The 12,889-nt window shown below is 41.5% G+C and overlaps 1 protein-coding gene across 1 annotated transcript in view; it reads left to right on the top strand.

The window, feature by feature from the left end:
• Positions 1–5,558: 5,558 nt before the first annotated feature.
• Positions 5,559–12,889, top strand: part of LOC128352525 (claudin-15-like) — a 44,075-nt gene continuing 36,744 nt past the window's right edge. Inside the window, exons 1-2 of the mRNA XM_053313185.1 lie at positions 5,559–6,283; positions 7,127–7,423. Coding sequence (XP_053169160.1) covers positions 7,204–7,423 — 220 coding nt within the window. The 5' untranslated portion in view covers positions 5,559–6,283; positions 7,127–7,203. The remainder of the gene's footprint in view (positions 6,284–7,126; positions 7,424–12,889) is intronic.

Raw genomic sequence — 12,889 nt, 5'->3', positions numbered from 1 at the left:
ATCAAACAGCAATAGAAACAAAATATACTCAGTAAGGGGGGGGAATGAAAAAAAAACTAAAATGTTATCAAATACATAAAATCAAGAACCTTTGGCAGTAGCTGATTGCTGTGCTCTAGCCTCTCTTAATTTGGTCAATGTATAACAGAATTTGGCAACCGCCAAGGATATTGTTGGGTCCCTATCTTCTAATAAACATGTAAGAATCGTCTCCTCTGAGTGGCTTTTGAGACCTTTCAGATACTGGGATAAAAATAAATCTCTTTCAGTGATGTAAAGCGGGCAATGTAACAGTGAATGCTTCAATGTTTCAGAAGCAGATCCGCAAGGGCATCGTCTCTCATCATAGGGTTTTCTCTCAGATTTCCCTGATAACACCGCTGAGGATAGGGCATTCAGGCAAGCTCTTGTAAACGCCCAGTGAAGTTTTGGTGAATAGATTGTGTAAAAATAAGAGGCTATGGCCCAGTCTTTCTTGGCGCTTAGCAGTTGTAGAGGCCTATTTATAGAGGCCCTTTCCTCCTGGAAGTTTATATCCCTGAGCCTTTGTTTAACTAGGCGTCTTGCCGTTGACTCGCCATACTCTAACAGTTGTGCTGGGCAGAAGCCCATCTTCCGGAGTCTCTCCTCAACCACCTTACACCAACAGGGTTGTGGGGTAGCAGCAAGGAGGTGAGGTATAAGTCCTACCAGGTAAAGATGAGTCTTAATCCAATATAGGATGATAAGAAGCCAGGCCCTAGTCTCCAATTTCAAAAGCCCAGTCTCAACCGTATTAAGGGTTTGGGACGCATTTTGGTATGCCTAACAGTGATCTCAGAAAGCCCGATTGGACTTTCTCTAAAGCTTGTAAGTCTTTTAATGGTCCAACCTGAACCCTGTATAGCAGCTGAGGTATTACTTTAGCCTGAAAGGCTTTATTTGCTGCCGGAATGTAGCCGCCACCTTTTGCCCAGAAAAATTTCCTAATTGCCATAGAAGATCGGGTAGCATTCAATTTAGCAGCACTGGTGTGCATAGAAGTACCCCCATTGAACTGAAACACCACCCCCAGGTATCTGTAAAATTTCACCTGCTCTACTCTAGCTCCACCTATAGACCATCTAAAGATCCATTGCTTCTTTGCAAATCTCACGATTTTAGTTTTGGTATAGTTAATTTCCAAAAATTCCTCTTTGCAGAGCAGACTCAAGCATTCTAATGCTCTTTTTAGGCCAACTCTGGTCTGTGACAATAAGGCCATGTCATCTGCATACATGAGGATAGGTAAACACCTATCCCCTATCTTTGGCGCGTGAATTTCAACTTGCCATAGGCGGGTGATTAGGCCGTTTACATAGAAATTGAAAAGAGCTGGTGCTAATAGGCATCCCTGCCAGACCCTTCTTCCTACAGGGATCTCTCTGGATAATTGGCCATTATGGTCACATTTTACTCTCAGACTCGTGTTCTCATAGAGTTTGTATATTAGAGTTAGCAATCTCTTATCAATAGAAGAGTTTGCGAGTTTCTCCCAGAGAGCATCCCTGGCTATTGAGTCAAAGGCGCTCTTAAAGTCTATAAAGGCGACATGTAACGGTGACTTTCTGCCCTCAGCATATTTCTCTTTTAAACATTGGAGAACCAAACAGTGATCCATCACTGATCTTTCTTTTCTGAACCCTGCTTGTTCTTGTTCTAGAATGTTTTCTTTCTCCATCCAGTCCAACAATTTGGAATTTAGATGTTTAGCGTATAACTTACCAATTACGCTTAATAGACTTATGGGTGGGTAATTCAGCGGGTCATCAGATGGGCCTTTTTTGTGAATTGGGACGACAATTGCCTGTCCCCAGCTATTGGGCATATTTGTTGTTAGGTCTATGTAAGTGAACATGGAAGTAAAGAGCGGAGCCCACCAGCTAACATTGGCCCTTAAAAAGTCGGGGGGTGGGGTGGGATATAATCTTTTCCTGGGGATTTGCCTCTCTTTAGCTGTCCAATCAAATCCTCCACTTCTTCAGTGGTAACTGGAGGCCATACAGGCAATTCCTTCCGGGGGGGGGGGGGGATGCTGGACCGAGATGGAGAGCTTAAGTGTACTTGTGGGGCAGCATAGATTTTAGTGAAATGGTTTACCCATCTTTCCTCCGGGATTGAAATTTGTCTAGGGAATGAATTAACCCCAGATACTAAGCGCCAAAAACTGGCTTCATCCTTATTATTAAGGGCCATTATAAGTTCTAACCACTGTCTTTCTTTCAGGGCCTCCTTTTTAACTCTAATCAGAGACTTGTAACTTCCCTTATATTGTTTGAATTTTGTGTCTAAGGATAAGGTATTATTTATTTTGTGGTCAGCAGTGAGTTGTAGCAGTACTTTTTTCGCCTTTTTACAGTCCTGGTCGAACCAGGGTTTATTGTAAGATACGTGCAAGGCGGCCCTGGCTTGAGTGCCTCTGACCAGTAAAGGGATATGCAGAGAAATCAAGGCTTCGTAATTGGCAGTTACTTCAGTCTGGGACACCTGCACCCCTTCGGGGGCGGGTCCTTCACACCGTTTAATGCATGCTAGGGTTATTTTTTTATGCTCCTCCATTCCTGCTTCTGAATAACACCAGTTCATGAGTCTGGCCTCCAGCTCTGGGGATCACTTAATTCTCTGGCCCGAAACGGAAGATTTCATCTCTGGGTCATCCCTGTGGCTGGATGAGGATTCTATGATCCTCTCATTGGTTAGATGGCAAGTGACCCTCAAAGGGAAATGGTCACTCTCAGTTCTTGGGATAACCTTCAGCTCTGTTATTTTGTCTATAAGCCCCCTAGATACCATTACTTAGTCTGTTGTCGAACGTTTTGTACCGAGAAAAAAGGTAAATTGGCCAGGGCAGTCTCCTTTGACAACTCCATTAAGAATATGGAGGTCTAATTTGTTAGTCAGCTGTACCAGCAGCCTGCCAGTAAAGTTACTGCCCTGGTCTAGCAGGATACGAGTTGATGCAAGACGAGAGTCTTCTGATGTCAGGTGGGGCATATCCTGAGTCCTCAAGAGCTTAATTCTGGCATTACAGTTGCCCCCTATCATTATTGCTGCCCTCGGATGGTCTATCATCAGCTGCATAAGGTATCTTTCAAAATCACCCCAGTGAGATTTACTATGTATTCTAAGGCATAAAATGGGCATATACAGATTAACAAGAATAATTGTGTTTCATGTGTGAGAAGCAGGAGTGCTGTCGTGATACTGGAGCAGCAAGGCAGAACCAGCATTTCTGCTCTTAGCCTGTGGGAAACACCTATTGCAAGCCTCCCCCCCATGTTTCTGCCTCCTTTGGTGCTCTGAGAAGCAGGAGCCAAAAAAACTTTATAATTGGGGAAATCAAAGTTGTCTGTCCTCCTGGATCTGCAATAAATGCAGATAGCTCGGGGTCCTGATCTTTTTGTAGCCAACCACCAACATTCCATGAAAGTGTTTGGTTGGCGTGGGTAACCTGTGAATGTCACTTTTCCCCCTGATAGTCAAGTTTGCCACCTTGGATGAGTGAGATGGGCTGATCTGAGCTCTGTTTTCGGTCTCTGCCATCTCTTCTGCCAATGACTTGGGAGGGACTTCACTGTGATGAGCAATTAATGTCTCGAACAGGGGTTTTGAGTCTATTTCCAGAACCACTGGAGTTCCCTCCTCCGCACAAGCAGTATCATTTTGTATATGTGTCTCTATCAGAGACGAGTGCGCCGGAGAATCGACGATTGATACATCAATCCAGGAATCCCAAGGGAGTGAAGTATTTGATAAGTGCAGGCTGAGGAAGTAAGGGGGCTTCTGAGCCGCGTTCTCATCCAGCTGTAGATCTAATGCAAGTGTGTTACTGTGTTGTACCAGAACAAGATCTTCCACTATTGGGCCTGCACCTATCTTACTCTAATTGTCAATGCTGGGATTATCAGCTTTGTTAGTTACTTGGGGCTTCATTTTAAACGGAGCTGTCGGATCCACCCTTGGGAAGGAAAACTGTAGGCAGTCATTAGTGTTAATTGGACTTAATCAGTTCACCTTGGTATCTGCCACACGTTGGCTCCTGGAAGAGCCAGGAGGGATTTTTGGGTTATTCACTTCTAACCCCCAGTCTTCTTTGATTCCTCTATATGCTGGCATCTAAATATCCTTTCCAAGGCCTTCATTGCAACCCTACCAAGTACTAGTCTGTGGCATATTTCTTGACTGCTGGATCCTTTATTGTTGACAGTCAATCCTAAAAGACAGAAGCTATGTCTTCATTATCACCTCTTAACAACTTATTATTTGAAGAGTATCTATTCTTGTTCATCCCAGCACAGCATCTTTTCAAGTGGCTATTTGTTGGCATCTCCCTTGTGACTTTCCTCCACTTTTAAATTGCAAGCCCCTTTGGGAGAAAGGGTTCTTCATTTATTTTGCTACATAAACTACTTCGAGAACTTTGTTGTTGTTGTTGTTGAAAAGCAATATATGTATATTCTAAACAATGAATTGGAGGCACATGGATCTTATTTATTTGATTGATTGATTGATTGATTGATTGACTGACTGATTGATTGATATACTGTATTAGCATCCTATCCTTTTATGGAGCTCAGAGTGGCATATATGGTTCTCCCCTCCCATTCTATTCCCATGACAATAGTCATGTGAGCTAGTCTAGGCTTAGTAAACTTCATGGCTGAGTGGGGCTTTTGAACCCTGGTGGTTGCTCTGTACTCTATGTGGTAATTTTCTAAAAATATATAATATGTGATACCTAATTTGGGCATGTTTACCTTAAGATAAAATAAAGGAGTGCTATGATTATTTATTTTTCAAATTTGTACACCACCCCAAACTTCAATCTTGGGGGTTTACAACAACATAAAACAGATTAAAAATAAAAACCTTAAAACAATTTAAAACCTCAGTCCAGTTAAGCAATATGATAAGCAATATAACTGCCAGTACTTCAGAATCTATCACAAGCTGCCGAGATGACTTTTAGATAATATTTTTGTTAATCTTATTCAACCCATTCATATAGGATAGATCTATCAACAGCAAAGTGGAGCCATACAGATGCTCCACTTTGCTGTTGATAAATCTATATGAATGGCAATATACCTTTGAATACAAGATGGTGGGGACAAATAACGGTGTCCATAGCCCACATGCCTGTTCGTGAGTTTCAAGAGGTGTTGACTGGTTATTGTTGGAAACAAAATCCTTAAATAGATGGACTTCAGTTCAGCAAGACTTGGGTTCTTTAATCATGTGGTGGTTAAGATTGTGAGCTATGAAACCTCTGGTGCAAATCTCATTTCAGCCATGAACTGAATAGATGGTTTTTGATCTCACTGTTTTTCAGGGCCAAAAAATATGTTAGAAGAGAAACACAGGGTTCTAACATTAGGGGCTGGAAGGCATTTGCATCTGATTGGAGCTTAATCTATTATTTCTTCTCCCCTGCAAATGAGCCCCTATTTGAAAATTTGTATGGGGGGGGCATTTGCAGAAGATTGTGTGGGCACAGATGCAAAGTACTCCTTCCTCCCATCTATTGATCCTCAGTAAGTCTCCAGCACTCTCATGTTACTGTTTATTCCAGCAAAAGTAGTGTTGAGATGATGCTTTTGCCAAGGTAATGTCTAACTGGGCTCTCATCCTCTGCTCCCCATCTACATCATGAAGTCAATAATACTGCTCTGTTGTAAGGTCTACACTGTATGTGAGGTGTTTGAAATCCTCAAAAGCCATACATAAATGCAAATAATTGTTATAGTTTGTTATTGCTATCTATGTGAAGAGGCTTTTGTCACTTTCTCAAATTTCTTAAATGAAAAGAGTTGGTGACATTACGGCTCTCTAACCATTTTTACTTTTTTGGCCTTGAATCAAATTTTCACTTCTCTTTTCCTTGTAGTATTGTTTTTTTGAATAATACATTGTTGTAAGGAGTACAGAATTTTAGAGAGTATTAAAGGTTATCTGTATTTAAATGCAAAGGACAATTGTAAGTTTAAAAGGGATTGACACCAGAACCAGTAAATTGTTCTATTTGGTTCGGTATAGCAGGATCAGTTTTAAATAGCCTTGTCAGTTCTACTCTTGCTCAGTAAAATCGATGGCTTAACTAGGAAGCCTTGATTTTTAGAACAAGGGGGAAGTCCTAAAGCATTACAAAACATTCCCATCTTGTTTGGCAAAACTGTCCCTGACCCTTACAGCCTGCTTTCACTAATCTGTCTGGACTGGAATTGGGAAAACGACAGCAACCAGAAAATAGATCTACAGCACAGCAGTAAGTAAAATTCAACACATATTAGAATATGAATACATTTAAAATGGTAAACTAACTGTATGTAGATACATGAAATATCTCATGACAATCTGGGTAGATATGGCTTCTCAACACAATATTTATTGTCACTATGTCACTCATGATGCTGCCAAAGAGATTATTAAACAACGTGTGGCAGATATGAAGAAGCAAATGGATTTGATCCTAGTTACCATCAACAGCACCCCAAGCGGCTTCTCAAATTACCCCCAATCTGCTGTATAATGCCTTGCCCTCTGCCGTTTTAGATGGTAGATTTAAGGGGATCCCATTAAGGAACCGGCTATGTCCATGTGGTGCAGGTGATATTGAGTCAATTGCACGTGTCCTTTTACATTGTGTTTACTACAGGGACATTTGTACTACCTGGATTGAACCACTTCTAAAAAATAGACTGGGTCGATCAGAAGAGTATTATATTTCTTATTTCCTGGTGGATCGACATGCAGAGGTCACAACGCAGATAGCAAGATTTTGTGTAGTAGCTTGTAAATTGAGAAGGGAACAACTTAGCTGTAACTGAGATTTTATATAATTGGATACAGTGCCACTAAGTTATCGTTTTGATTCTGTTTTGTTATGTTGACTTATGCTTTGTGTGTATTTTGACTGGCCATGGACCGTAATAAACTATTACTTACTTACTGAAATACCTAATATGTGCATGTCAGAGAAATATTTCTTAACTTGACAGAGAGGAATCTTCAACTAAAACAATTATGTTTTATTAGCTAAAGGGTTTATTTCTTCACATACATATTAATAATATAACTGAAGTCCTTATTGTTTTATTTCTGTTGCCAGATCATCAACTTTTTAGAAAGGCATTCAGCATCACAATTTGAGGGGGAAGCATCTTGGACAATTAACATCACTGAAGAATGGCGTCAGCAGCTTTTCAGATTTCAGCAATGCTTCTAGCTTTTCTGGGTCTCCTTTTGTTACTTCTTAGTACTGTGTCCAACACATGGAAAACTTCTAGTACGGGAACATCAATTATCACTGCAAGCTGGATTTATGAAGGTCTGTGGATGACCTGTACAGCAACCTCTTTGGGCTCAATGCAATGCAAGAAATTCTACTCTTTGTTAAGTGTGGACAGTAAGTGTCTATTTTTTCCCATTCATAAATACTGAATAATGATTCTGCATTTGACCTTTTTCTGAAGAACAGGCTCTGAGAACAAGAAATAACTTTCATTCTCAAACCACTTTCCCTTATTCTCTTGTAACAAAAATGTAGTTTTAAAAGCCCAGTCAAAGTACTGTAGCCGAAACAGAACCTCAAAAGAGTGTTGTATTTTATGATGTAAGAATAGGGTTGTCAACGCTGACTGAAGCTATTCCCAGAGATTCTTTCCCCCAATATTTTTCATAATATCAAGCCATTGAAAACTTAAGGATTACTTTCAATAATGACTAGAGACTTTTACACACAGCAGGGTGCTTTCCAGATTAGAGCCTGCAACGGGGTCACAACGTATCTCTGAAGTGTGCTTCCGCACTTCCTGTGTTGTGACACCGCAGGCCCTACGCTGAAGTAGGGTGCCGTTCATATTTCTAATACCTTGTTTTGAATGTAATTGCTGCAATATAGTGCTATAACATTGTATATCCGGTGTTAAACAGTTGCTTTTTACTTGAGTTGTAGTTTTTGCTGGGTGCTTTGCTATTTATGTTTTGAATGTGATTTGCCTGAACTGAAGAATTTTGCCACTGTTGAGCGGCTAACTGGAAAGCATCCTGGCTTTACTGCAAGTTTACTGGGAGGCTTACTGTGAACTCGAAGTTGTCCCCAAAATGACACAAATAGTGGATTTTTTTAACCCTGGATATAAATCGGACTACATACTAGCATCCTGTGAAAAACCCAAATTGTGTGTAAATTGCTCCTTGATAAATTTCAGGGACTTTGTGGTATATCTGGCCTGTATGTGAACTCACCCACTCCGTTCCGGAGGAGATGAGAGTTAAAGGGCTTTAAAAGCCCCATGTGAAAAACTTCCTAGAGATCGTTAATTATTGATTCATATGGCTGACATATGGCACAATGTTAACATGTAACGTTCATGTTGTGCAAGAGTGCTGTTGTGCTAAACACTAGAATTGTGCAAATGCAGTTGTGCAATTGATGGCCATTTGAAATAATGGCTGCCACTTGTTCAACTGCATTTGTTGGATTCTTGTGTTTAGTGCAATAAAGCTCTTGTTCAACTGTGCCAACATTACACTGCAATGCACGCATAACATTGTGTAGTATTCAGCCAGCAACTCTTGGCCAATCCTGGAAAAATGAGACCTGCCATCCAGTCTGAGATATTGTACTGTCTTACAAGATCATAACCACATTTTGGTTAGGTCCACCATGCTCTGTTCCACTACCTGCGTAGGTGAGTAGCAATAACAAAAGCTAAGGATTCATTTTTTCTGGGAATTCTCTGGAATTCCCTTCCCCTGCAGATTCGTTTAGCTCCTTCTTTGTCAATTTTTAAATCCTTATTGAAGACTTTTCTTTTTTGCCAGGCTTTTACCCTGTAGTTTATCTATCCCCCACCCCCCCGTTAGTTACTTTAGTTTTATTTAGAATGTAATTTTAATGCTGTCTTGTTTTGCATGTTTTTGTACACCGCCCAGAGGCTTCGGAGTTGGCGGTATATCAAATGTTTCAAATAAATAAATAAATAAATAATGTTAAAGCAATATTTTGTTAAAAGTTGGTAGCATGTGCCTCTGAGCATAAGGTAAATGCTGTTACCATAGCAGGAGGCTTTACAGACAGGGCTGTTACTCCAAATCTTCTTCGGAAGAGAGTGTGTGTGTTCACACACCAGCCAAACTTACTACAAAGTCCCTTCGAGATCCTTGGACTCACTCCACACACAAATTGGACTTTGTCTTGTGAATTCTAGCTTATCTTGGTGTATTTCCAGGTTTTTAAAATGCTGGTTTTAAGCTACTTTTTCTGAAAACGCCGGAGCAAATAGGGAGAGGCACTGCTGTAGAAACATTAGCATGATAAGAGGGATACTCTGTTTAGAACTGCAGATATATTTCTTAACAAAGCTCTCCCTGCCACCGCCACCATTGGCTAGAAGGAAAACATGGAGGCATGCCATGTGAACTTGCATCAAAACAAAACCTGAGAGCAAAGGGGAGGGGCCGGTTAGGGTTATGCCGTGAGTGTGATTCGAAGTGGCTTCACTCAACATTCGCCCCGCAGCATGAAGCCATGTACGAATAACTCCCAGGAAACAACTACAATCAGCACTAAAAGGAACTAAGGAAGGACCTAGACAAATTGTGTTTCCATGGTTATGATTTTGTAGGGTAGATCACTGTATCACACTGAACATCAGATCTCATGCTCCCATGGCATGAACATCATGGAGCCAGAACTATACCTGTAAGCCAAAGCTTTTTTTTTTTGCTTTAATTAAATTGAGGGATGTGCAAACTGGTTCAACATCAAACCAGCCAGCTCGAGGGGGGCTCGGGTTGAGCCGAACCAGTTCAGAAAGTACTGGCAAAGGGAAATCCAGTAAGGATTCCTCTTTATCAGTACAGGGGGGGATCAGGGGGCCTAAATTTAAAAAAGAGTTGGGGTAGGAGGGGGGGAAAGTTTTAGCTTGAATTTGCCACTGCCAGTGGCAGCGGTGGCTGCGGGAATCATGGGGGTGGTAGCTGGGACTCACCAGCGGGCAGCCCCAGTTCAAGCCTGTTTGAGGCCTCTGCATGTGCACAGCGGTAAAAAAAAGGCCACACATATGGCTTCTGCGCATGTACTGCGGCCATTTTTTTTTTACTGCCGTGCACAGTCATAATGACATAGCCGTACAAACAGCATCATTATTATAGGTTGCAGCAAAAACAGTGGGCGGAGGTGGCAGGTGGGTGTTCCCCATTGCCCAACCTCCTTGCTGCTACTGCCTCCACCCACCATTTCTTCAGCAAGCTATGATGACTTCACTGTAGCTCACCACAAAAGTGGCTGGTGGAGGCAGCGAAGGAGGCAGCGGCCAGGAGGGAGGATGACCAGGTAGGTGTTCCCAAATCACCCTCCCCCAGATGGAGGGATGGTGGGTGATGAGGAATGCCCACCAGCAAGGCATACCAGCCCATGTGGGTGAAGGGCACAGGCTGGCCCTAGGTCACACGTGACCCAGGTCATCATTGCCCCTACCCACTTGGCACCCTAGATTGCTGCCCAGTTCATCCAGTGGGCAGGGCAGCCCTGAGTATGCTAAGTAAGCACTGTTCCATCTATATAATTGTTTTAAGGAGGCGATTATTAGACCACTTCTGAAGAAGCCTACCTTGGATCCCTCAGAGTTGAGCAACTACAGGCCTGTCTCCTACCTTCCATGGCTGGGCAAGGTAATTGAGAGGGGGGTGGCCTCCCAGCTCCAGATAGTCTTGGAGGAAACTGATTATCTAGACCCATTTCAAACTGGCTTTCAGGCTGACTATCGGGTGGAAACAACCTTGGTTGGCCTGATGAATGATCTCCAATTAGAAATTGACAGAGGAAGTGTGATGCTGTTGGTCCTTTTGGACCTCTCGGCAGCTTTTAATACTATCAACCATAGTATCCTTCTGGAGCATCTGAGGGGGGTGGGAGTGGGAAGCACTGCTTTGCAGTGGCTCCATTCCTACCTCTCAGGTAAGTTCCAGATAGTGTCCCTTGGAGACTGTTGTTCTTCAAAATCTGAACTTTTGTATGGTGTCCTTCAGGGCTCCGTATTGTCTCCTATGTTGATTAACATCTATATGAAACCGCTGGGAGAGATCATCAGGAGATTTGGTGCAAGGTGTTATCAGTATGCAGATGACGCCCAAATATATTTCTCCATGTCAACATCATTGGGAGAGGGCATAACCTCCCTAAATGCCTGCCTGGAGGCGGGGATGGGCTGGATGAGGGATAACAAACTGAGACTGAATCCAGATAAGACGGAGGTACTCATTGTGTGGGTCGAAACTTGTGGGATGAGTGTGATCTGCCTGTTCTGGATGGGGTCACACTTCCCTGGAAGGAACGGGTTTTCTGGGGGTGCTTCTGGATCCAAGACTCTCATATATTTTTGTTTATGGTTATCTATCTTGTAAATTATGGTTCTTATATTTATATTGATTGCATTTGATTTTCTAAATTGTATATATGAATTGTGATTTAGAATCTATTTTAAAAAATTGAGTATGGTTAATATGTTTAATATGTTTCATTAGTTTTCCACTGCATTTTTCTTTATTTTACACGAGGTTTTTTTCTCATTTGCCGTTAAAGAACCCCTGCATCCTGGGAGTGCACAAACCAGTTTGTGCACATCCCTAGGTGACACCCGCGAATACACAAAACCACAGATATAGAGTCTGTGAGTAATGAGGTTTGCCTGTACTACAAAGAGAAAACTTTGAAAAACCACAGGAGGTCGCAGAGGGTCAGGTGAAATAACACGATTAAATGTTGTTTCACCTCTCTACCCGTAATACACAGGCATTCCTGTGCCTGTCTAATATACTTGCCATGCTATCATCATTCTAACTGTATTATACTTTCTTTTTTAGCACTATATCATTTGGCTAGAATTGTACTGTATAAACATTTTACATGTATAGGACTGGTGCTTGCTTTTCTGGGTGTGGTTGAAATAGTTTAACATATATACAAGATGGCTGTCTGTACAGTAGTTGCTGATAGTTTAAGCACATTCATATTCAGTCTTTTTCATGGAACTTAGATACTGTATAATACAATTCTGTCCTTTTAACTCTTCCAATAAATCAAGAAAATTATCCAAGTATAAACTAACAATTTGAGTAAGTCATTATTTCTATCTCTGACTACTTTTTAATTATGCCTTAATCTTTGAGACTTTGTCTTGCGTTCTGATCCTTGTGCTGTGTTAAATAAACATATTAATCATGTGCTGTCAAGCTTTTATTTTCCCTGTGATTAGAAGATAGATGCATGAGAATATGTCAACTTGTGAGAAATAAGTTTCAGTAAATCATTAATATTAACAAATGAAAGTTGTGCCATCAAGTCAGTGTCGACTCCTGACGACCACAGAGCCATGCGGTTTTCTTTGGTAGAATACAGAAGGGGTTTACCATTGCCTCCTCCCGCGCAGTATGAGATGATGCCTTTCAGCATCTTCCTATATCGCTGCTGCCCATTATAGTGTTTCCAATAGTTTGGGAAACATACCAGCAGGGATTCGAACCAGCAACCTCTTGCTCCCTTGGCAAGTTATCTCCCCACTGTGCCATTAGGTGGCTCTAACAAATTAAACATTCTGTAAAAAAAATTTAGGGGCATGGTTTAGTTGATGGAGGTGCATTGGCACAACTGCCCTGCTGAACCTTTCTTCTAGCAGAGTCATCCTTTTAAGATAAGCACTTGATCTGGTAGAGATCAAGTAATAAAAGAAATAAAAAGAAATAAAAGTAAACACGTCTGTTCTTTCTTCATAGACGGTGAGAAACCCACAACAGAGATATATCAGCCCAATAGGTATACCTCATACAAAAAATGGAAGATTAAATCTTTTTTGCCTGAACACCAACA

The sequence above is a fragment of the Hemicordylus capensis genome, chromosome 3, assembly GCF_027244095.1.
Source record: "Hemicordylus capensis ecotype Gifberg chromosome 3, rHemCap1.1.pri, whole genome shotgun sequence".
Lineage (NCBI taxonomy): Eukaryota > Metazoa > Chordata > Lepidosauria > Squamata > Cordylidae > Hemicordylus > Hemicordylus capensis.
Note: the sequence above shows the minus strand (reverse complement) of the source record. Positions and strands in the feature narration are given on the sequence as shown.